General features: G+C 46.0%; 1 protein-coding gene across 3 annotated transcripts; it reads right to left on the bottom strand.

Moving 5' to 3' along the window:
* Nucleotides 1-1,335: 1,335 nt before the first annotated feature.
* On the bottom strand, nucleotides 1,336-24,403 carry Tdrp (testis development related protein). Of its 3 annotated transcripts, none has more exons than XM_055608447.1 (4): nucleotides 24,333-24,403; nucleotides 23,842-24,053; nucleotides 4,850-4,947; nucleotides 1,336-3,443 (listed from the first exon to the last, which is right to left on the bottom strand). In XM_055608447.1, the coding sequence occupies exons 1-4, from the start codon at nucleotides 24,346-24,348 to the stop codon at nucleotides 3,098-3,100; spliced, it is 672 nt and encodes a 223-aa protein (XP_055464422.1). In that variant the 5' UTR covers nucleotides 24,349-24,403; the 3' UTR covers nucleotides 1,336-3,097. The 3 variants fall into 3 exon arrangements, with proteins under 3 accessions (XP_055464422.1, XP_055464423.1, XP_055464424.1); XM_055608448.1 differs by having other exon boundaries at nucleotides 23,866-24,053; XM_055608449.1 differs by having other exon boundaries at nucleotides 24,308-24,399.
* Nucleotides 24,404-26,095: the final 1,692 nt, after the last annotated feature.

The following is a 26,095-nucleotide window of genomic DNA, read 5'->3' as shown; positions in this document are numbered from 1 at the left end:
CAACTCTGTTAAAACAGGAGCCACTTACCAGAAATGAAGCATAATTTCCTTGAGCAGCCCTTATGGTAGCGTCTCTGCTCCATGCTTATATGTGGCGACCCTAGAACCGACCCTTGAGCTGAGTCACCAACAACCTGGGTAGGAATGAGTTCAAGTAGGTGGGCTAATGCTCGCATCTTGCTGGACAGGCCAGGCAGTGCTCTGGGCACATGAGGAGTGTGCCTCACTTCATAGCGAATTGTTGGGGTTCTTCCTTAAAACCCGAGGACTATGTTTGAATGTTTCAAAAAGCCGATCAGAGTTGAAGAAACCACTTTCCCTCCTCACACTGTCTTCTGGCGATTCAGGCAATCAACTCTCAGTCGATGAGTGGCTAAGACAGCCAGACTGCAAAGACTAAGTCTCCCAAGGCAAGCTGGGAGAGTCTCCTGGGACGCACTGAGAACAAGCCTGAACAGGGCCACGAGTCTGATTGGGACCAGGTAAGTGGTGAAGGGCAGAGGGGCTGGGTCATGAGAAACAGAGCGAAGAGCAATACCTCATTTTCTCCCCAAAGCATCTATAGCCAGAAAGGAACACAGGCTTGCAGGAGCTTCCTATGGGCACTAACCTTATAAAGGTTGCTGTTGGAGCGGGGGGAGGGAGAGACTTATTTCCAAGGGATGGAAACACTTTAAAAAGAGAGTGGATAAGTTAAAATAAAACAAAAGAAACCCATACTAGCTCTGGTGCATTCATGTTTCTCAGCTAATAACAACTTGCTTAAGGGCTTCCTTACCTCATTAACTGAGGGCAGCAGACCGGAAGCAGCCAAGGGCACCCAGTGTGCCCGGCATCCTCCAGATAACAACCCAATGTAGTTAGCTCACACAGAAAGATACTTGTGCAGAGGTTCAGCCTGGCTGCCAGTGTACTTATGGGAGGGAGGACTGTGCATCTTAGGGTTGCAAGGTCAGGAAAGGGCTGGCAGCTGAGAGATCACGGAGACAGACGCTGATCTTTGTGTTTTTTTCTTTAATCCTTAGCTTTAAAAAGAACCCTGTCCCTCCTGGAAGCCAAACGCCGTTAAAGAACAGAGAACAAAGTTTGAGGCACAGACTGCAGAAACTGCGTCTTCCCTCCACGAGCTCGAGAATCACAGCTGTATCGCAAACCACATCTGAACAGAGCAGGTGCACCTGAGGTCTTTCAAGAGATTTTCTCCTGAAAGCACACCAATGATACACTAAAAATCTCAAACACAAGATATTTTAATTTGATACAACAGAAGAAAAACTTTTTTTAGTTAATCTTTCTATAGTAAAAAAAAAAAAAAAAAAAAAAAAAAGTCTGGTTTTGGTGCATCTTCACCTTCTGAGAGGTGATGGTGTAGAGGTTCCTGGGTCACTGCGTCTCTGCACAGGGGACAGTGAGCTGCAGGCAAGCAGCACAGGCCCAGTGAACACAGGCTGTGTGCCCATGAGTTCATTCCCTGCGTTCTCAAGCTGGGTTCGTATTCCTGTGCTACAGGCAGCTAACCAGACAAAGCAGTGGGCTTCTGCTGTGGATATCTGCTCCCTTTCTGATCCTGCAGTTGCCTCCGTTTTGAAGACCAGAGAGTCAGTGCATTTGCACGCAACTGTTTACCTGAGGATACGTAACGGTTTTCTATCTCACGTGTTCTGGTAAAAGTTACACACTTTGCGTTATGATTCAAAACTCCATAATATCACAATGACCAGGTATTAACAATTTTTTATTTGAACGCCATGTAAAGTCCTCTCAAAGCTTATCAAGTAAACTTATTGTTCTATTTTTAAAAGATTAACATCTTAGTTGACGGGTGGACAGACTGGTGGGTGAGCAGATGGATGGATACGGTGGCTGGGCGATGGACAGACAGACATGTAGCTACAGATGACAGACCTAGCACACTAGTTCCGATAAAGACGAGGACACTCTGACACTACAGCATGCCACCGAGGCTGTGCCACAGCACAGGCAATGGGACACCCAGGGACACGAAGCGGCACACTGCTCACACTGAGAAACTCGACAGTGACTGGAGGCTTTCACTATTTAACCCAAACAAAGAGGAAGACACCGCCTCTGTCAGAACACTGTAACTGGAAAACAGAAACAAGCGTGCGCACCACCTGAGGATCCCCTACGCATACAGCAGCACTGCCAATACAGGAGCAGAACCGAGCACAGCCAGCAGGCGAGACAGGCAGAGCTGGAGCGGAGGAGACACTCCGCATAGCTTTAACGGTACTCATAAAAGCATCTCGGTTTGAAAAACTAAACATCTGAGACTAATAGAAAAGAGGCACTTCAGTATTTTATATACAGTTTTAACTCTACAGTGAGCAAGTTAATGTTCTCTGAGCAAAGTTAAGATTACTGGGTGACTAAAATTCATTCATAGTATTTCTTTCATCTCCAAGTTTCAAATCAACATTCTTTTGAAGAAAATAAACAGCTATATTAAAAGTTCAGAGTAAGAAGAACCAGTTGCCACCCAAGCCCACCCTGGAGGTCATGCCCCCTCAGCAGCAGACGGGCCACTCAGAATGCCGACATTCTACCTCAAACCACCCTCAGGCGCTCCCAGCATCTAGACTTTGTTTTGTTTTTAACTTAATAAGGAAACATGAACCTACTGTTAAACCAAATTACGCTAACCTCTGGAAGACGCTGCTTGTATCCTGACAAAGGAGAAGGTGCCAAGAGGCCATGTTCATTCACAGTTAACCGCAGCACTCTCGTCACGTGCAGGGCCAAGATACAGAGGTTCTAAAAACACAGGTGACTGAGGCTGGCATGAAACTTAGGGGAGGCTGTGAGTGGTTCTTCCGTCTCGCAGGACAGGGTCTGGGGTGCGCGTGTCCTTTTAGCACACGTGTACCCAGAGGGTGAGTGTCTCTGCAGTAAGGCAACCAGGGGCCACCAGGAAGCCATGGTGCGTGAGGGTCACTGAGCACAGGACACAAGCAACTCAGTGGATTCCTTCCCTGAAATATGAAAGGGTTCAACAAATTAATGGTGCACTATAAGGCGGCCACCAGGCCGGGCCAACCCTAAAAGCAATGTGACGTCACAGTGAAGCTCCCTCGGTTCAGTCCACCTCCTCACAGGTGTCTGTCAGCTGGCCCTTGCTCTGCCGTCTGATGCTGACCAGCTTCCCCGCTGACCGGAGGCTCCAGCGGGAGCTGCTGCCTGAGCTCGCCAGGCTGGTGTACTTGGTAGAGCCCTTCGTATCATCCTCCCACGCGGACCAGGCTGGGCGGCTGCTGGGGTCATCCTCAGCATCGGCTGCCACGTCTTCAGCAGTAAGTTTTGGAGGCTCCCAACCTTCAATCTGATCTGGTTTTTTAGGCTGAATATTCTGCTTCAAAACCAAAGTGTCCCAAAATCCTGACCTCTTCTCTGCCTTCAACTCTTCTTTTAGTCGTAGATTACTTCTGTAGATGGAAAAGTTTAGTTTTGGTCATGCAGTGATCTCATAAACATTCCAGTTTTATCAAGTTCTTTCAAAGCTGACAGAAACCTGCACCTAAGTTTGAAATAAACATTAAAAAAAACACTGGAAACTTAGCTGCTGAGGGCTTATGGAAGCCATGCTGTGATTTCCTTTCAGTATGGGTGAAGGACCAGCTCTCAGACAGGAGACTGGATGCTACTGTCACAAGGAAACAACTCATCTCTCAAACATTTGATAGGTAATTTACTCAAGAAAAAAAGTACTCAAAACTTGTCATCAAAAAGAAGTGACTAGCTAAGCACGGTGGCGCATGCCTTTAATCCCACTGCTCAGGAGGCAGAGGCAGGTAGATCTCTCAGCTTAAGGCCAGCCTGGTCTATAGAGTGAGTTCCAGGACAGAGAGGGCTACACACACAAATGCCTTTAAAAGGAAAAGGAATGGAAATGACTAATACAAAGAATACACTGTCTGTGTCCTGACCACCTGTCAGCATCACTCGGACACTGTTGTAGACACTGGGACATGTGTGTCCAGACCTATGCGCACATCACCCAAAGACCAAGAGGACCTCTTGTGACACCATTGCTCTGCCACTGTAGGAGGCCAGCACCTGCCAGTGAGGAAGAGTGGCCGTTCTCAGCCACTGATGGTCATCTACTAGAAGGAAACACAGCTACAGGCTTCCAAGGTTGCCATCCTATCAGCAGGTAGTGTGGCTACATTTTTACCTCAAAATGCAATTTCAACATTCTGATAAATAATAATTATAAAAATAATAATATAAATAATTATGTAAATAATAATTTGGTAGCAATTTATCAGTTTATCCATATATAACTTTCTAGGATCTTTTATGGTTGCCAATCAGTACTTGTGGCTCTGTTAGACGGTGCTGGAATCCAGCTGGGTCGCGCCCATGCTCGGCAGGTGATCCTCCACCACACCCTTGTCCTCATCACACACACCGTCAGCAGGGTGCGTGCACATGATTTCCTTTACTTTCTGAAACTACCTAACACCGTAAGCTATGGCTGTAGGCTACCTATGGCTAGCAAGTTCAACGTCAGCAGCATAGCTACAGGCTGCCTTCCGGCTACTGAGGTTTAGTTTTTTTACTTTAGCATTTCAAAGTGCTTTATTGGTTACATAACCTCCACCCAAGGTACATCTTACTTGTCTCCAGAGTACCCAAAAAGTGTACTCCATCTCTTTGTGCTCACAGGGTAAAGAAACCCTAGCATTCCGATGTCACAGTCCCCCTGGACCTGCAGCCTGGGGCAGCAGAGGCCTCTCCAGAGGCAATGACGGGCCTGCTGTGATAGCCACAGCAGCCTCTTTGCATTCCTGGCGATGTTACCCTCTCAAGAGGGCTGCTTATGACTCACCCTTTGGACTTCGGGGATTTGGATGTCTCGAGCAGATGCTGTTCATCATCTTTGTTAAACAGAGAAGTTACGTCTTTCCAGCCTCTGAGACTCGATCCCTGAATCGGTGAAATGTAAAGGAACATCAGCCCTGATGCCGTGAATACAAGGTCTGTTCCCATCCCAACAAGTCAATATACAGCTTACTGCTGACAGTACAGCTTGAGAGATGCAGCACCAGGTGACTCTATTGCTGTGTTAATGTCAGAGTGACTCAAACGACACAAGAAGGCTGCCACATGGCGCATCTATGTGACCCAGATTACTACCCCCAGGCTGTGGTGAACCCACTAAAAACAAGCACACAGGTGACACGTGCACGTCCCGGTCTATGTGATAAACACAACTCTATCTGCATTCCATGCTGTGCAACAACAGGCATGACGGTGTGGTTGCTCATGCCATCGCCAGCGTGGAGGGAATGTGTCACGCTGGTGACTGACTGTGACATAACTGGCAGAGGGCACGTCCAGTCCCATTATAATCTCATGGAAGTACTGATGGAAATGTTCGAGGCCACCCCTGACCCTTCCATATCTACACACAATATAGCCTACCTGCTCATCTGTGTTCTGGGCAAACTTGTAGTGTGCTAGCCAATAATCATGATTTACTCGTGGACGGTTATGTTAGAAAAGCTTAGCTAGGACCCAATGAAGATGCAACCCAGGAAAGAATCGGGTCTCTGATGCCAGGTAGCCTGGCACTGCAGAAAAGGCCTAAGATTACTACCGGTTCCGCAGGCCCAGCAGCTCTGCACTAGCTCTAGGCTGCAAGCATCTTGAGGGGATGGTGATGCTAACCCCAACCTCCACAGACAAGCTTGGAGAGGAAGTGGCATGTCTTACTCATTCTGGAAAAATCATACAACTTTATAAAATCAGGACCTTACAACTGTAGAGATTAAGTATCCCACTAAACAGAAAGGGCTATGGAGAAACCACGGTTTCCTGGAAGTCTAACGGTGCATCCCCACATCATCACCCCTGCTGGTTTGAGTAAAGGGAATGGTGAAAGGGCAAGGTGGGTCTGAAAATGCTTTGAAGTGTTAAAAAGGAAATACACAGAGAGTCATAAAAGCGGAACTGGGAGGCTGTGGACACCTCTGCTATGAGAAATATGACATGCATTTTCAGAGAGCCCAGCAGGGCAGCACGTGTGGGAAGTCATCAAAACATATCCAAGAACCATGCTTCCACTTCTGTCCCTTGTCAGTCTCGAGATGTTAGGAATTCACTCTGGGCAGGCGTCTGTCTCCAACTCTAAGGCCCTCCAGCAAACCCACTGTGTCAGAATCCTAAGTGGTATACCCATGCCAAAGAATTCATTATAGCAAAACCAAAAAGTTAGGAATGCGATGTCAGTTACCATTCCAGGTGCCCGTATAGATACCTACCAGGCAACAAAAATTACACCCTGCTGTGAAAGGCTCCTTGGGCTCAGGGTGAGAGAGCAGGCTACAGGAGTGTGCACCCATCAGGGACAGAGTCTAGGCCCGATCCACTCAGACCTTGTGCCTAGCACTGAGGGACTATTCATACCAAACTGCCTCTTGGAATGCTGAGACCGGCAAAACAAACACCGTGACTCCCCAGCAGGATACAAACCCAGACCTCAACTCACTTGCTTGAAGCAGCATCCACAGAACACAGTGAGCCCAAACCAACTTTTGTTTTGTTTTGGGGGTGGTTATGTTCACCAAGCCCAGACCGCCCAGCGCAGACAGCACAAAGCACAAGCCTCCATCAGCCCGGACAGGCTGCTTGGCCCTCCGCAGCTTCGGCTGCACATTCCCCTGATCCCTGACCACAGTTGCCAGGGAGCCGGTCTGCACTGTAGGACAAGCCAGCAAGAGAAGCTTTGATTATCACTCACAGCTTGTTGAGGAAGGAGATGCAAAGTAGTCTCTAGTTAATGGGACTTAAAACAAATAGAGTGGAGGAGAAAAAAAAAATGAACAAATGAAGGAAAAAAATACCCAATGAGGAGAACTTCCTAAAACAAAGGAAAGGTAAAGGCACTTTTCAAGAAGGACAGATGGATGTTCCTTCCTCAGAGCCTGAGGAGCCAGCACGGGCTTACAGCATTGGAGGTGTGACCAGACAATTAATAAGAGACAGGTTAGGGGCCAGGGGCCAGCTGTGGGGCAGCTGGGGCCTCCGTGGCTTGTCTGCCTACTGAATCACCAGCTGAAGTTTCCTAAAGGTGAGCCTTTGCAGCTTTCCTAAAGGTGAGCCTTTGCAGAGCCCTCTGGGGTGACTTCAAGTATGCGTCATGCCAAGGAGAACAGTACTTAACATTCAGAACAGAAGGGCTTAGGGCACACTGGGTTAGCTTCAAGGCCAGAAGTCTCATGTCTTCTGGCTTGATAACATTCTTACTTATCAACTCCACAAACATTAGAAAAAAAAAATCTCAGTCACAGTTTTTCCATCTCATAAAAAAATACACAAAAGTCTTAGGGAATTTGGACTTTATATTCTCTGGGTCCTTTTTCAATGAGGAGGGCGCCCTTGTCTCACGGCTGAACACTCCAAGATTGTTAGCTGGCATATTCTGTGTGGGGTCAAGTTTGCCAGGCTGAAGGCATTTTCAAGGTTTGTTAAGTTTGTACATTGCTGGATTTGGGACATAACAGACTCTAGGACTCACTGCTGGAGTTTTTCCTGTTAGTTTTCTTTCTCAGAGACCCCATAGCAGCCAGCCTGAGGGCTACATCTACACCATGAGATAGCCCTTCCATAAATACAAAATGTTAGACACTAGTCATGTAAAGCATTTCTGGGAAGGAGCTGGCCCTGAGGCTAAAGCCACATAAATGCCCTAGACACCTGAGGACAATGGGCAACAGTATCCTGAGAGTGAAGAAGGGAGGGCATCCTGGAAAAGCAGAGGCAGAAAGCCTGTGTCACCTACTCTGCCCATGAGAAGATCTGTACATACATTAACTCACTAAAGAGTAACAATCAGACCAGACAAGAACTTATACCTCTCAAGCTCCCATCACATGCCATTTGCTCTAATAATTTCTATCGGGGCTATCTCTCAGATAAAATACCAAAATACTTGCTAATGTTCTTCATCCAGACCAATTTCCTCCATCCATGCTGATCTGGCCATGAACTTCTCTCCAAGCTAACCCACCACGGCCCTCTACTTCCTTCCTCCTCAGGTACCTCTCTCCTTCCCCCAACTGATCCTTCTGTCCTCAAAGCTCATGAACCGTATCTACCTTCCTGCGGCCCTGCCTAGGTACAGGTTTCTTATTGGTCAAACAGGAATAATTTCTTAGACAAGGTTTATACAACAAGGACAGGTGCATGTGAGAATGTGCCTGCCTGGGCAGCAACCAGACCAGCTAATTACTTGGGGGCCAGTAGTCAGAATACATAGCACAAGACCCACCCCCAATAATGGATCTTGAGCCTTTGCACTCCAGTGTCCTTGATCAGGCTAGTGTGGCTGGTCTGGGCTGCCCCAGTGAGCCTGGAAGGGCATGCCAAGCCCAGACACCTCCCCTGTGAGAAGCCTCCCCTGTTTCCTTCAGGGAAAGTTTCTCAGGTGCATCCCACAGAAGACACAGAGCAGGAGGCCTTAGGTATCAGAAGAGGCCAGACATGGAACTGAGCCTTGGTGGGGTTAAGTGTACACTCTCTACTGTGTGGGCTTCTGAGAAGTTCTCTTCTGAGCTCTCTGCCCTTTAGCTATCCTTTAGGGAATAATGACAAGCCTAAGCAGCAGCCTTCAAATGGGAAGAACAGTGGCAGCCAGAACCAGTAACAGGGATGGCGAAGAAGGCAAGAAGAAACGAAGGCTACAGAAACAAGGCAGTGAGTTCCAAGGGAGTGATGGCCAACTGTTTTCTTTCAGCAGTTCTTCAGTCCAAGTAAATAAGCTGCTGTAAGGAAGCGAGTGTGCCACTCAGCTCACCAGATTCTTGCTGATGAGGTGAGGCCAAGGGCCTTGTCAAGGATGCAGAAGAGCCCTGGGAGCATGTAAGTCCAAGGGTACATCAGGAGCACCCAGAGAGCTTCCAAATTGACCGTGAGGGAGGCAGAGAAGGAAGGCAATGAGTTCCCGTTCACTCTGAACTATGTAGCAAGCACAAAGCCAGCCACAACTCAAATGAGTCTTTCTCTCTGCCCCCACCCCACCTCAACATTACTAAACTGGTTTTCCAAACAGTGCTACTTATTATCATATTCACTGCCATCACTTCAATACCAATGTTTTGAACAAAATATCTCCAGGTAACTCAGCTCAGAACAGATGTGGAACTCCAACTTCAGGCGTTAGCTATTTAAGTGTAGCAGATGTGAAGGTTTCGTCCACTGTAGAGTGGATCTAAGTTGTGCTCCTCCCTAAGACCTTAGGCTGGCCAGCAGTCTGTTCCTCAGAGTATAACGGGTCCATGTGGTGCCCACCCACAGAGTGCCAGGTATAAATCAGCACAGTACGAAGAACTCTGTCAAGAAGGCAAGACAGCACTTCAGTGGTGTACATGTTCTCTCTGGACACGGGAACAGAAGTCCCAGCAGGGCAAACGCCGTGCCCTCGTCATCCAGAGAGCACCAACTCACTCACACCTAGCAACACTACTGTGTTGACAAAAGCATTTTCATGTTTATACTCTTCTGTGTGTGGGTGCACTTTGATTCCGGGCCTCTCATGCTCAGTGAACACCCCACTATATGAGAGTTATAGCCCTTGCCATTCTTTACTTTTATTTTATGACAGGCTCCTGCTAAGTTGCTCAGGCTGACGTTAAAGTTGCAATGCTCCTGCCTCAGCCTCCCAGCAACATAGATTACAGGAATGCAAGTGGCCCCAGCTTGAGTTTAGTTTTTAATAGATTTAAGCTCACTGGCAGCTGAGAAGTCCTTGTTAAGCCACGAGGTCTCACCCATTGTCATGATTCCTGGTCCTCATCACAGCCAAACCACCACATACACACCACCACACACAAATGACTGAAGAAACAAACCACCATTCCAGGTGCCGATCTGCTGAGTGACGCAATCTTGTGCTGCTCCAGCCCACCCCCAAAGCAACATCAGTAGTTGTGTTGCCAATTTATTACATAAGTTGATATTCCTCTCTCACCATGCCCAATGTGTAGGTTAAACTTTATCTCAGGCATCTGCTGGAGGTTCTGGGAATCCCCCAAGGACAGATGACCAAGGGGTCACTGTCCATTTACCTCCAAAGGATGTCCTGGTCCCACAGTCATGAGCAAATTACATTTCCTTGTGTGATGGCCGAGAGGTTAATACAGGTGTGTGGGGCTAAAGAGACTGCCTCTTGCCAGGACTCCTCTTAACTCCAGACTTCTCTAGACAAGGCTTAAGGCTGCTATCTTGTCTACAAGGAGAGGATGGGCATGTGTCTTGAAGCTTGTCGTGGGGCAGTAAGGGCACTAAAGCGTGCTGCTTGGTCACGTGTGGGCATCATCCGACAAGCGTAACAGCTGTCACTGTCATCAAGGCAGCTCTGACGACGACCTGCAAGAAATGCTCAGGATTGAGCCTGTGGAGCATTGACAGTCTCATGGGGTGGGGGGAGAGGATGGATGGTCATTGCACGGACTCTTCACTTGAGATTTTAGCTTCCCTCTCCTGCACCTCTCAGTCAGCGGTATGTGACTCTGCCCTAATTGTACCCAGCCTCGTGGTGTCAGAAAGTGCTGAACTATAGAGTGTGGAGAGTTCACTGAGGGGGACTCCATCTAGGCAGCTATTTTCCATGCTGACCTGGCTACTCTGGAGTCACCCATGTCTCTAACTGAGCTCAGTAAACTCAGTGGTTCCCCCAGATGGCCTCTGATGGAACTGTACTTTGGTTTGTTGTAGGTGCACTCGCAGAAGGATGCCAAGTGTTTGTTTATATATCCCCAGAGAAAGAGTTCCCATACCAGGAGGAGAAGCAAGCCTTCCTGGAGACCTTCCTGGGTGTCATTAAGAGCTGCAGCATCCTTGTTCTTGTCCATGATGAATGCAGACAGCATTGTCACTGTGGGAGCAATGTTTAGCCTGCGGCAGGCTGTGCCACCTACCCAGGCAGGCTGTGTTTGAACATGATGCAACAGAGCTGCAGAGAGATGGCCCAAGTTACGAATTTGGAACTCAGATTATCTTATGCTAAAATACTCAGGTTAGTGAGAAACCGGTATTCTAGAGAAACTTAGGATTCTAGGTCAACAGTAAAACAAAACCTAAAGCCTTTTTATCAGAAGCGGAGTATCAGGCTACAGGAGAGTTTTCACAAGACTTTGGCCAGCTCGGAACATCTGAGAAAGAGCTGTAGAGTGAAGTGGGCCCCCAACTGACCTCACAGAGCTGGGGTCAGAACAAGAGGTAGTGCTGGACCCCCTACAGAGAAGGCTGCTCCCAGGCTCCTGTCTACTTAGATAAACCACAACAGACAAACACACACACTTGTGTCCGTACTCACAAATACACAGCCAACATGAGAAGCTCAGGCAGGGAAAGACCTGTGGGTTCTGATCCAAATACTGAGATGCTCAGCAGAGCAGGCACCCAAGAGTCTGCTTGCTCATATGTGTGAGTGAGTGTGTGTGTGTGTGTGTGTGTGTGTGTGTCGGTGCATGCACCGACAGACACACAGTGAGAAAAGGGCTTGGAGAGAGGGAGAGGGAGAGAGAACGAGAGATTCTGCAGCAGCTGATAGCTCCTGTGCTCACAGTGTCTCTGGGAGATGAACAGGATGGCTCACTGCAGAGGATTGGGGACCTGGAAAACAGAAGTGAGGGACACAATACCTTCACACGAGTGTATCACCTTTTGGGCTGCCATGTGGAAACAAGGCAGTAAGTATAGCCCTTCTTACCACAGCCCTCATAAGGCAACAAAAAGCTGTGAGTGCACTGGTTCCTTTCAGCATGCCCTGGGCCAGGCACCTGCTGAAATATACCCACGCCTAAACTTCAGAACAACTGCAGGCACTGGGGTGTTTGCTCACCATCTCCGGGTTCTTCAGCCTCACGGCAGCCCATTAACTTGGGCTGGAGGAGCACCTGCAGATGTGAGCTGCCTGGTTAAGTACAGGACAGAAGCAGCTCTTATTCAACTGACAACAGAAGGGACACCAGTAATAGTGATGCCAGGCTAGATAGTGGCACCCAGATAACAGATCAGGAAAGGACCAAATACCCACGAAGACCAGGGCAGATCTCAGGTAGGTCTTGTTCCATAAGGAGTACTGGATGGTTATGGTGGAGGTGGATGTGGATAGCCCCCAGGTCCCAACAAGCTTCTCCAAATCCTGCATTAGAGTACTGGTGAGACCACAAAGATCAGAGTGGGGGTACCTGCACGAAGAGAGCTATGAGGCTGCAGAAAATAACCCCTTGGTAAAAGAGCAAACAGGATTGGTCTGTTGAACAGAATTCTGTACTACAGGTAACATGGGAAAGAAAGAAACAAAATTGCAGCCATGTTTGGAGCCCACAGAGTCAACTGGCTAAGAAGGTGGACAAGGACCACAGTCCGCAGGAAGCATGTACTTTCTCCAGAGTGGAGAAAGAAGTCCACGAACAAGGCTGCTTTCTATTGAATTATTAAAGTGGGTTAAGAGAGGTTCTGGGGTTCGCCCTAAGCCTTGTCCTGAAGCTAAGAGACTAAACAAAAACAGGATGTGAACAGATAATCAGCACTTCACAGAGACGTGGGTTGGGAGAAATAAAGTGGCTGTTCTCAAAGCCAGGCTTGTGTGTTGCTCACAGAAATCACATACTAAGTGTAAACAGCCAGATCATAACTCAGGTTGTTTCAGGGCATCTCCAAGGTTGCCTGGAGCAGGAGCAGCACCCAGGCTGTCACAGAAACCTATGTCCTAAGGCTCAGGGAGGACCTGAGTCCCTATGCCACAGCTACTGGATGTGGAAGTGCTCCCTGAGGACGCAGTCTCCTGCTCAGGGAACTCTGGTCTTCCTCCTCCCTGGGCCACCACAACCTCCTTTGTCCCCTCCCTAGGAACACTCTGTCACAAGTTCTTTCTATTCTTCCATGAGGCAGTAAGAGAAAAGTCACACTACCCACTTTTTAAAGAAACTAAAGTTCTAGATTTCTCTTCTCTCTACTTTCATCTCTCTCTCTCTCTCTCTCTCTCTCTCTGTGTGTGTGTGTGTGTGTGCGCGTGCATGTGTGAGAAAGGAAATGGAAATTGCTCAGCAACACAATGATCTAGTAAGATGAAAGCAAGGTGTGCACATGAGAGCCACGGACAGACAGATCCAGGCAGACGAGGACAGCATCCCTCTCCCTTTTCCAATCACATTCTCATTACTCAGAACATAGGAGTAACCAGAAGGAAACTGGGCCTGCAGTTTTCACCTCACAGCTGCCAACGCTGCGTGAGTTTGCACGCTCTCTAGAGCAAGCAAATGTGCAATCTCAAAGCCCAACCCTTGGAAGCCCTTGGAAGCCCTTTCTCTGAGGCTGCCGTCTCTAGACCAGTCTGGCAAGCAAGTCAGAGTGAGCTAAGACCACCACAGACCCAGAATGCCCCCTGGGGCTGTGCCCCAGGCAAGAAAGGCAGCTACATTTGGTGGTATGCAGCAAATATAAAATGGGCAAAGATCTGAAAGTTATGAGACTTCACAATTAAAGGAAGACATGCCAGCCTTGGAAGCTGGAGTCAGGCATCTGGAGGAAGAGGATAAACAGCAGTGGACTTCGGAATGAGGAACACTTGAGCATGAAAGGGAAATCAACAAATGCCCATCACAGCCGCCTCCCCACCCCCCTTTGCCTGGGGCCAAGGCAAGAGCAGCACGGAAGGCTCAGTAGCTTCTAGTGATCATAATACCATTCTCTAAAGAAAGCATTACGTAAATAGGTTTGGCTGATTTCACTAGAAGATAAAACAAGAGGAAAAGGATCCAGATTTCCTGGGCTTAAAACAATAAACTGAAACTGCTGGAGGAGGGGTCAGATGGGCTGGAGGGGAGCTGCAGTGCCAGGTAAGGTAGGAACAGAGGAAAACCAGGAGCATGACAGCAGCTCTGGGGACCAAAAGGGCCTGGCAAAGTAGAGATTACCAGACAACTGTATCAACAATGGGAAGGAAGGAAAAGGCCACAAACTCCCATCAATAGCTCCACCTCACAGGCCCAAGCTGCCAGCGCTGGTGATGGTGCTCCCTACAGACTGCAGCTCCAGTTCCTCCTGGCCTGCCTCCTGTCCCTCTGACTTGGACAGGTGTATTGAGCTACACCTGGCAGAACTGACCCGCCATTACGTGTCCCTATGTCCTTCTCCCTATGTCCTCCTGTATTCCTGCAGACTTTTTACACCTTTGCCTGAAATGGGGGTTATTACTTATTTTTAGCTTTCTAAGTTAACTTGATTCTTTACTTGACATGCCTGTGTGATTTATCCATGGAGTAGGGGCAACAGTCCACTCACTCTGCCTTGGCAGGATCCTGTCTTTCCTCCTGCTATAAAGCAGCACTCATATTCTTGGCCCAGACCCCAGTGTCCTGAGCCAGCCATACTGGTCTTCCTGTTCTAGGCAAAACCCAGCTCCATCCCAGGCAGGAAATGGGAAGGGACGGAATTTAGAGTTGCAAAGGGAGGAGAAATGGGCTCACAGGACTCCCCATCCATAGCAAATGGCAGAAACTAAACTTACATGACTTTCTTCTCCCAGCTTCCTTGTGTGATATTAAGGAACACAAACAACCTATGTTCCCATCAAAAACATTGAAGTTCTATTTTTAACTTCTACTGTGAGATATGAAACTAGCTATCAATTACACTAAAGTTTTAAACATCTGCAAGCATAGTATTAGAACATAAACCTAACTGTACTATAAGTCAAAGAATTCAGTTGAATAAAAATACAAAAATAAATCACATCTAAAACACAGACCAAAGGTACCATATGTTTACAAATTGCAGCAATAATCTAAATTACTATTACAAAATGAACTAAGAAAAGTAAGATGTGCATACTTACGAGACAAAGAAGAGCACTAAGGATAACTACACATCTTTAGACAATCCTCCATGTCCTCTGAAAACCCTGGAATACAGGCACAGCAACCATGGCAACCCCATCTCCCGTTCTTCAGCTGTCTACTGCAGAACCAATGGCGACTGAGGCATGTCAGCCCTGGATCAGAGCTGTGTCCCTGTGCCTCACAGGACACAGAAAGATGCAAATGCTGAGAGAGACAAAGTTTCTCAAACTAGTGACTTAAGCTTCTACTTTAAGAGTTGGAAAAAGCTGGGCATGGTGGCACCCGAAATCCAAGCACTTAGGGAAACAGAGGTAGGCGGATCTCTGAGTTCAAAGCCAGCCTGGTCTACAAATCGAGTCCAGAACAGCCAAGGCTACACAGAGAAAAGCAAACCAAACCAAAAAAGAGTTGGAAAAAGAAGAGCAAGTGAAACCAAAAGTAGGAAGGACAGAGGATGGAAGAAATAGAGATTAGGACAGGAATGGATGGATAGAGATTAATACAGGAAAAAACTAAAGGTTTTTTTTTTTTTTTAATTAAAAAGACAGTTATGTAAATGCTTGGAGCATGCGCCTATGGTCCCAGCTACTTGGAAGGCTGAGGCAGAAAGATCATTTGAGCCTATAAATTCAAGATCAGCCTGGCTGATTATCTTGGGTAATGGATTATTTGATTCAAAAAAGTATCAACAAAACTGACATGTTTAATTAGACCAAAAGAAGAAAGATTCACATTGCTGGACTAAGAATGAGAAATGAAACCTTCTAGAATATAATAAATAACTGAACATTAACACAACTTATACAAAACGGATAGTTCCTCAAACACAAAATGACTAAACATGACTCAAGAAGAAACAGAAAAGCTGAACAGATCTAAAACAGAGTGAACTAGCAATTAAAACAAACAAACAAACTGCACCCAAAGAAAACACAAGGCCAGACTTTTCACTATGGAGGTCTACCAACTACTTAAAGAATTAACAGCAATTCTTCAAAATGTCCCTAAAAATAAAAAAAGAACATTTCCTAACTCATTCTGTGAAGACAGTAGATACCCAAACCAAAAACTTCACAGGAAAAGACCATATGTCATAAATATAGACACAGAAATCCTCAACAAAACGCTAATGAAGTATCAAGTGAAGAGCCATGCCTTTAGGCCCAGCATTCAAGAGGCAGAAGCAGGTGGTTCTCTGTAAGCTTGAGGCCACCCTGGTCTATTATACATAGTTCCAGGCCAGCCAGGACTATACAATAAACTGTCTCAAAAACAAAGCAAAAAAAAAAAAAAAAAAAAAAAAAAACTAATAAATTGAATCTAAAAATTAATTATTAAAAGAATCATGTGGTCAAGTGGTCAAGTGGCTATTATTCCAGTAGTGTAAAGTTGGGCAAACATCTGGAACCCAATAATATATTACAGCAACAAAAGAAACAATTCACATGCTCAGATATGGAAAACCATGACAAAATCTATCTTTTCATAATAGAAATACTCGGCTCTATGCTTATAATGGACATTTAAGAAACCCCCAACAGCTAGCTTCACACTCAGTGGTAAAATACTGAAGGCTTTCCCCCTAGAACGAGGAACAAGAAAAGGAGGCTGCTCTTGCCAGCCCCACTCAGCAGTGTGCTAGAGGGAACAAAGGGCATGTAGTTGAAAAAAAGAAACCAGAGCCATCTAGATTTCAACAGAAGCAAAACTGCCCTCATGTACAGAAGCATCTCTTACAACTAATAAAACAGATAAGCAAATAATTAGATATACAATCAAGATATAAAAATATATTGTTCTTATACACTAGCAATGAACAATGTAAAAATCAAAACAAAGCAGTTCTAATATTTATGACTGCATTAAAATAATGTAACTAGAAATAAAGACGGCAAGATTTCATATTAGTCTACGAAAATTATAAAATATTTTAAAGTTTTGCAAGATCCAAACAAATGAAAACCATCTCATATTTTATGAATCAGAAGACTAAAACACTGCCAACATAGCATTGTTCCCGAAACCAATCTACAGACTCAATACAGTCCCTATGGAAATCTCAGCTGCTCTCTCTGCAAATAGTATAAACTGGTTTTAAAATATAGAATAACAATTCCAAATAGCAAAATTAGCCTAGAAAAATAACACATAAGAGCTAAGGTTTTCATTTCAAGACCTGCTACACCACAGGCAGTAATCAAGACTAAGGTACTGGCACCTGAGGGTCCAGAAAAAAGACACACATGTGGGCAGGGCAGCTGACTGCCAGACGAGCACCATGACGACTCAGTAAAAAAGAAGTCACCTTTTCAACACATGTAACAATTAGCCTACAAGCTAAGGAATTCACTTGCACCCTTCCTTCATGGCACATACAAAATGCAAAGAACAAAGACCTCCGTGAACGAGCTAAAGTCTGTAGCTCTTAAAGGCAATGAGTGTAACTCTGATTCTGGACTTGGAACGTGGTTCTCAGAAGAGGTATTCAAACCAGGACTAACAAGAACAACAAAAGTTAAAACATGCTTCAAATGACAGGCAGAGAGTCAAGAGACAACCTGCTGGGCTGGAGAGGTGGCTCAGAGGTTAAGAGCACTGGCTGCTCTTCCAGAGGTTCTGAGGTCAATTCCCAGCATCCACATGGTGGCTCATAACCATCTATAATGAGATCTGGTGCCCTCTTATGATGTGAGGGCACACATGCAGATATTGTGTTCATAATTAATTAATTAAAGAAGAGAGACAACCTGCTGTCAAGTAAGTAACTGCTAAATTTGATACAAACTATATTTAAAAACAGAACATACAAAAACTTCATATTTCAACAAGAAAATTATAAGCCATTCAGCCAGGTGGTGGTACATGCCATTAATCCCAGCACTCTAGAGGCAGAGGCAGGTGGATCTATGTGATTTTGAGGCCAGCCTGGGATACAGAGCAAAACAAACAAACAAACAAACAAACAAAAAATTATGAGTCATTCAACCTTTTTAAAAACCAAATAGAAAGTCTCAGAAGTCACCAGGAAAACATAAAACAAAATGTGATTGAAAACTACTTTACAGGGCTGGAGAGATGGCTCAGCAGTTAAGAGCACTGGCTGTTCTTCCAGGGGTCCTCAGTTCAATTCCCAGCAACTACGTGGTGGCTCACAACCATCTATAATGTGATCCAGTGCCCTCTTCTGGCATACAGGTGTACATGTATGTAGAGCACTCATATACATTAAAAAAGAAAAGAAAAAAAAAACAACAAAAAAACAACCAACCCTACTTTTTCACCCCACTTGGACAGCTAGAATAAAAGGTCAGCTAAGAACAGGGGTTGGTGGTAAGAATACTGAGTACCCAGAATCCTCACACACGGCTGGTGGGGATGGAAACTGGTCCAGCTTTTGAGAAACAGGATGACTAAACATCATAAGGCCATTTCCATGCTGAGGAACAGGGCTACAAAAATGAAAACAGATCAATACAAAATCTGGTCCACAAATGGTTATACCAACACTATTTGTAACAGATAAGTGGGCAGAAACAATCAAACACCCATCAGCGGATAAAGGGTAAACAAAACTTGTAGAACATCAACACATTGGAATATTTAGATACAAAACCATATGGAGTGCCAACTACATGATACTACATGCTAAGTACAAGAGGCCAGTCACAAACCCCACAAAAATTCATGATTGCGTTTATATGAAATTCCCCAATAGGAAAAGTTGCAGCAGCAGAAAGCACTGTGGCTCTCTTGGGCTATGCGGAGAGACAGAAGTGGAGGACTTGAGGAGACAGCTATGGAATACAGCACTCCTTCAGTCTCTAAACCTAACCTGACTGCACCAGTAAAAATCACTCCACTGCCGCATTTCCTGGTAAAACAGAATGGTATACTTTTATGAATTATATCGCAACGGTGCTTTACAAAAAGAAAAGAAAGCGCAGGCAGGCACACTGAACAGCTGTGGATCCCAATCCCCAAGTGCTCCTATCTGTCCAGAAGTTGCACATTCAAGTCTAGGAGACTGCCAAACACTCTTGGTGTGCAGTGCATGCCAGCAATCTCAGCACTTAGGAAGAAAGAGCAGGAGTTCAAATCCATTCTGCCTAATTTATGGTTTTAGGCCGGGCTGGCCACCTCTGTATTTTCTTGTCTTTATTGCCACAAAATTGTAAAAAAAAAAAAAAACAAAACTGTAAAAACTGACTCAGTAAGCTCAAAAATTCTGAGACCTAATCAGAGAGATATTGGCACATTTATTTAACAACACTAAGTTAAATGAGAGAGGCAGGTTACAGGAAAACAAGGATAATCATACCGCATTAACTTTTTATACGAAGAATCACACAACACAAGTAGAAAGAATCTATAGCACTTTAATCTTGGACTTGTATCCTCTAGAACCCCAGGAAATAATGTTTGCTGCGTGAGCTGTCAGCTAATTTTTTTGCTGGGGCCACCCAGAAAGGCCAAGACAATCATACAACATAAAGCAAAAACACACAAAGAACGGACAAGCATTTGTTGCTGACAGACATCAGCGACTGACACCCTGGCACTGGCAAGGGCCCCTATTTGAATCTGTTTTTGAAACTAGCTCATGGAAAATGGAAAAAAGTGTTAGCTATAGAGGCAAGGTGGGACATAGAGGAACAAATGTGTTTTCTCCTAAGGACCAAGCTCTTTCCACTTTACTCCCCTTTCAAAAAGGTCACCGGTGGTGTTTCTTTACTAGACTTACAAGTCAAGCCAAGCACAAACGGTACAGGTTACAATCCTCATCCGTCCCGAATCCACACCAACAAGCGCCCTTCAGCAGAGACTCTGGAGCACCTAGCAAGGACGGGTGTGCAATCTGAACAAAGAGGGTCACCCCAATTCTTCCCATTATCAAATCTAATTTTAAAATATCCAGTTGGTTGGTGGATTTATTTCAATGTTTGTAAGTATACCTAAGCCTTAAAAGTATTAGCATGAAAATGTGTCATAGTTTTCCCAAGTTTGTTTGTAAGAGCCTTAATTCATAGTTTAAATGGTGACTTTCTACACTTAGCTCAGAGGTAGGGAGAAGTCTGCCTAAACAGCTTCAGGCTGTGGTCTGTACGTTTCCTTGTTAGCACTACCACAAAAACTATAAAGAAGAGTTTTAAAAACTGACTCAACAACTGCAGCCTTTGAGAAGAGACCTAATTAAATAGATATTGACACATTTACTTAGTAACATTTGGTACTGCACAGTCTTGAATGGTTTTTAGCGATCTATGCTAGAACAGGAAGTGTTTCATGAGACTTATAAAAGAGGGCAACTTAAGATAGATAAAAATGTCCACAGTTGAAAAGCAAAAGCATGCTTCTAAATACATTTATATATTTGCACAAGTGTTTAATAGACATAAAAAAGCTTAATAATGCATCCCTTGAGACAGAAGTTATGACCTAACAACAGTCAGAAATCTTGCACTATCATCAATGCATCATCAATTTTAATTTTCAAGGTAAAATTAGATTCATTAAAATACATCTCCCCTTATGGAACGGCTGCAATGACTAGTCCTTAAATCTCACTGAATTTTGTTATATTTCTTACATATTTATATTAAGTTACATTTTTGTTTTAATTCAAAAGAGGTTTCTATTTAAATTATAATTTTTATTTTTTAAGATTCCATACGTGTAAACAATGCATAACATCACCCATTTCCCTTCTAACTCGGCCATAACTCTCCAACACAGTCCCCTCCCAGCTTTATGTTCATATTTGTTTGATAAGCCACTAAAATCCAGTTAGTGCTACTGTTAGACATTTATTTTCAACAACAAAAACAATAATCTAAAAAAGTGCCAAGAAATGTGTTGCCACATGTAAAAACTAGTGTGAGTAGTGAATCTTAGTGCCCACACTTATTTAGAACACAGTGTCATACTCCTCTTTCTTCACTACAAAAACAATCAGAAGCAGACCATAGTTGTATGGCCTGCTTTTCCAGGAAGCGCTCGGGCCAAGCATGGCTGTAAACCCAACACTTTCCTGAATCAGAATGTTGCTCTCAATTGGCACGGTGCACACCGAACACCTCTCCAGGGGTTGGACGACTAAAAATGTATCTTGGGGTTTCCTATTGTTGCAACGAGACACTATGACCCAAAAGCAAGTCGGGAAGAAAAGGGTTTATTCCACTTACATTTTCAAATCATAGTCCATCATTGGAGGAAGTCAGGACAGGAACACAAGCAGGGTGGGAACCTGGAGGCAGGAGCTGATGCAGAGGCCATGGAGGGGTGCTGCTTACTGGCTTGCTCCTCATGACTTGCTCAGCCTGCTTTCTTATGGAACCCAGGACACCAGCTAGGAATGGCCCCGCCCACAATTGGCTACTGCCACCCACACTGATGAGTGTGAATTGAGAAAATGCCATACAGCTGGACTTCATGAAGGCATGAGCCTCAAATGAGGCTCCTTTCTCTTTGATTACTCTAGCTTGTGTCAAGTTGACATACAAAACCAGCAAATGCAAAATAAAACACCAGAAAATTTAAATTTTAAATGTGAGAAAAAAATTTAACGATCATTCCAGTTCACATATTAATCCCTATTTCTCCAAACCTTAAACATTTTGTATGTACTGGTTTTATGATAGGCTTGTCATGGATTTAGAATTTTCATTCTAAAGAGTTTAGCTTTGGTTTAGATTGATGTTCCTGAGTTTCCAATCTGTGTCAATTAGAACGTAAATTGTTCCACATCCCCATTTTACTGGATAATCTAGGCTGGTCTTGAATCTGTCATTCTCCTGCTTCAGTCTCTGGAGTGCCAAGGATTACCACCGAGCCCAGTTACCTATTTTTCTATAGCAAAATCTTTCCAACACATTATAGTTAAACATCCTTAAAAAGTAACAAAGGATGACCAAAGCTCACAACTAGAAGATAATCTGAAATACTTTACTAAGGATGGATGCTGGGCATAGCAATGGCTTACTTCATGAAAGAAATAATTGATGAGTTGGATTTTATTGAGATGAAAAATTTCTACTTTGAAAAGACACGGTGGAGAGAATGAGCAGTTAAGACAGAGGAGGAGAAAATTCTTGAAGATACATTTCTGATAAGGAATCAGTACCCAAAAATGTCTTAAGACAAAAAACAACCAGATTAAGAAGTGGGGCAAACACTTTAAGACACACAGACTGCAGGTAAGGGTGAGAACAGATGCTCTGAATCTCGGCGGGGGTTAAGATTAAAAATCACAAGGAGTCACCACCATGTAGCTATAGGATGCCAAAAGCCAGGAACACTGAGGCAGGAAAGGCATTCCTACCAAATGCAGGAAAGGTAGACAACAGTGGGACCGGTGGGAATCTGGGGTGGGGGAGATGGTTGTAAGTGCCTGTCTGGCAAGCCTGACAACAGGAGCTCAATTTCAGAAGCAGGGCTGTGCAAGCCAGCACTCAGACAGGAGATGGGGGGGATGGAGACAGACCAGTGGGCCTGACCTCTCAGGCCAGCTAAATGAGCAAGCTGTGAAGTGGTAAAAAACACAGACCCTGCTCAACAAGGTGAAAAGCAAGAGCTGACTCCCCAAAAAGCAAGAGGACTCCAGTTGTCCTCTGACCTCCACGCGCACACTTTCCTGCACTCACATGTCACACACACACACACACACAACAAAATGCAGTCTGTCCAGACAGCCCAACAGTCATTCTCTTCACTTAGGTAAGGTTATGCTGCTTTGTCTGCGGAAAGCCCACCCTGCCTGTTTACCGCAGCTTCAGTAACCACTGTCCAGGCTTGGAAGGAAGCAGCAAGAGGTCCTGCAGGTAAACCGTTCATTGGTCTATCGAGACAACGGGACAGTATTCAGAGACAAAAATAAATGTAATATTGAGTCATGAAAAGACACATGAAGCAATCTTAAGCACATATTACTGGCTAGAAGATAAAAAAAAAATCTAAAGATCACAAATGCTCATTATCACATTTAAGAGTTGCTGTTTAGCTATAAAACTTTGAAGGCTAAGAAATAAAAGGTAGGTAAGCGCCAGGAATACCAGAAGGTAATTTTTAAAATGTAAATTCGGCTAGAAAGCATACCGAAATGCTTCAGTCATCACCTCGAATGTCTGTGAGTTGGCAATGTTAGTAAATTCCCAAGAAACGTCTTACGATGAAACTTCATTCCTAACAAATGTTCTTCTCCAACTAGGCAACTTCAGGACTATTTCCAAGTTCTCAAAAGAAAGATTTACCTCATCCACAGTTTTCACAATGCATTTCAAAAAAAAATAATTTTATGCTTAAAAATTGGCTTACTTTGTGACCTAAATTTCATAGCACATGAAAGGGAATGAAAACTGTACTGAAAAAGTGGGTGGGAAAGGTTCGCTCAGATCCACCTGGGATCATGTTAATTAAAAAATTCTAGACATTCCAAGCATATCTCTACCCTGGTAGGGCCAAAGCTTTTTCTGTATAAAGGTCTCTGATCTCTTCTTCCGGGGGAGGGGGGATCAGAAGCTTAATAAAAGGAAATACGTGCTGTGCAAATAAATATTCAGCACACTTCACATTCGCTAGGGTCACCCAAAGCTGCTCAGCCTAAGCGAACCGCGGTCCCGAGCACCGTGATTCAGGACTTCTGCGTGTCTCCCACCCCGGAATAGAAACACCTGGCCTGGAAGCGCTCACCCCGCGCCCCTGGTGTCTCAGGCCGAACCCTAGAGCCCTGGGGCTGCCCGGCGAAGGGCAGCGCCGCCGGCCGGTGAGGGAAGTGCCCGGGGCGCGCGCCCCGCAGTACCCCACACATGCTGGCTCTGGGGCCCACGACCTCGCAGGATCCGGCCACAGATCAGAGGAGTCCTGCAGGACCAGTCACCGCGCGGCCGGGAGGGGCGTCGGGTCCCTTCCAACCCCGCTCTCCGCACGCGCCCCCATCCACCTGCGCCTCGCCCCCAGAGCACCCCGCGGCCCGCACCTGCGCCCCCACGCGTGCCCTCACCGGCGCCGGGGCGGCTGTCGATGCCGGCGGTGCCCCTTGCAGCCCGTCCTCCTCCTCGGGGGGCTCGTCCAGAAGCACCCGATTTCGGCTCAGCTTCCACATCTCGGGTGTCGGACCGCTCGGCGCAGCGTCGCTCCGGGACTGAGGGAGGACGCCCGGGCCGCCGCGGCTCGGGGCGATGCGGAGGACTGGGCGGGGAGGGGCGGGCAGCTGCGGCGGCTGTCCCGGTTCCAGCCGGCCGTCCCCTCCCCGCCCCCAGGCCCGCCCCGGACCCTCCTCCGGCCCTCCAGCCCTCTCCCGACCCTCAGGTCCCCTGCCCCCGGCCCTCCTCCCCCCTGACACTCAGCCCGCGCGTCCTCCCCGGTCTCCGACCTCCCTTACTTCCCCAGGACCACCGCGACCTCCTTAACTAGGAGCCCCAGAGGGGAAGCTAGTCCTTTACCAAGGGACCAAGAACTCGGGCGCACCAAAACCACGTGACATCTCACACCGGCGGCCCCTCAACCCCTGGCCCTCAGCTCACTCAGCCCGATGGGCGTGGTCCACCCTGGATCACCAAGGCAACGCTGAGGTGGGGCCGCGCAATACGCATGCTCGGCCTGTTCCCCCACCACCACTACGGGTGCCGAGGGCGGGGCTTCGCAGACCGCAGGCTGAGTAGTAGGGGTCTAAGCTGTCCCTTGAAAGTCTGTTCATGGATATGGACCACCGGAAGGGGAAGGACACCTGAAGGGGGGGTGGTCCTAGTGAAAGAGAATGGTTCATGGATAGGCAATGGTCACTTCCCGCTGCGGTGAGGCCTGCCCTGGGCCTACGCTGATGGACAGATGTTGACCAAAGGCGGAAAGAGTCAACGAGGGTCCAGGAAAGGGTCCAAGGGCTCAGAAGAGACGAGGTAGGTGAGTTGGCAGTGCCAGTTAGACCTGGATCCTCAGCCTTGACTTCCTCTTGTGGTCGTGGTACACAGACCGCCATCTCTCAAGGTGCCACTCAAGCTACTATAGTCTGAGTTCGGATCCCCAGCCGCCCCTCTGCCCCCAAAATCTGGGCATGGCGGCATAATGGGGTGGGCAGAAGACAGGCAAATTCCCTGAGCTTTATGCCCACCCCGTGGGGACAGTCCATGTGCTCTGGACTAACGGATCTTATCTTTAAAAACAAAGTGGAAAGTGACAGAAAAAGACACCAACTTGACGTCTGGCCTCACAAGAACTCACGCTTGCACTCTACTTACGCTCAGTCATACACTATACACACATAAAAAAACCAAACCATCCACAATTGTATGCTTTTGTGAAAAAACAAAACAAAACAGGTACCGTAGGTAAACTAAGAACTGCCTTCTTCATGTTCTTCAAGTATTCAAGAACATTAAAGGTGCACACAGAGTAAATAAGAACCTTTGAAGTCAGCTCAGGCCTGGCTTGTCTGCCATAGTTTGGGACTGGCAGCAAAAGAACAAGTAGCCACAGGGTACTTTAAAACACTGTGGCCTTCCTCTAAGGCTACCTCCTGCCAGGATTGGGACTGTCAGAGTAATTAAACTGAAATTCCCAGATGGCTCAGAAGGCCAGGCTTGCTACCCAAAGTGCTAAATTCTAGAACCCTTTTTAAACAGCACCAAACCCCTTTTGTAGAAGAGCACAGCGGTTAGGAAGGGAGAGGAGGTCAGAGAGGCAAGCAGAGGTGTTAGCTCTGCAGAGACTTCTGTCAGGTTCAGAGCCCTTGATTTGAGTCGTGCTATGCTCAGAGTTTGTGAGAGGATTATTACACTGACCATCATTACAAGAACAATCTTTACACATGCAAATTTAGTGGGGATCCAGGAAGATTCTTTCCTGAACATTCAGTTGGAGGAAGCTATGGATTTTAGGCCAAATTCCCTTTATTGAATAAAATAGAATTTATTGGTGTAGAAATTCTTTTTACCTAACTAATTATCAATTGTGTGGTCTCTGAATTCAAAATGCACAAGGCTCAACTTTCTGAGGTATTTGTTAATGAACTGATATAACACAGCTCTTGTCAAAGGAGCGGAAGGATTTCTTCTGAGGCAAATGAGTGGACAAGGCTGGGGACACAGATTCAGGTTGCCCTAACAATGTGCCTCACCATAGAATAAGCAACATGAAGTTGTATCGTCACAAAACAAACGAAGTCATACAGAGTTGATACATCTTTGTGATCGATATCCGTGTGAGCATGAGGTAAGGGGCTTAACATGCCAGCG

The sequence above is a fragment of the Psammomys obesus genome, unplaced genomic scaffold (genome assembly GCF_907164565.1).
Source record: "Psammomys obesus unplaced genomic scaffold, mPsaObe1.curated_primary_1811, whole genome shotgun sequence".
Taxonomy (NCBI): Eukaryota; Metazoa; Chordata; class Mammalia; order Rodentia; family Muridae; genus Psammomys; species Psammomys obesus.
The sequence above is the reverse complement of the archived record's forward strand: the minus strand, read 5'-3'. Positions and strand labels throughout refer to the sequence as shown.

Bases quoted from the DNA above. Each gene is read 5' to 3' on its own strand.
- Tdrp (XM_055608447.1), bottom strand. The intron at 4,948-23,841 runs GTGCGGGCCGCG...TCACCGATTCAG, and splicing joins GGGCACGCGTGGGGGCGCAG to GGATCGAGTCTCAGAGGCTG. The intron at 3,444-4,849 runs GTGAGTCATAAG...TTCCATCTACAG, and splicing joins AAATCCCCGAAGTCCAAAGG to AAGTAATCTACGACTAAAAG.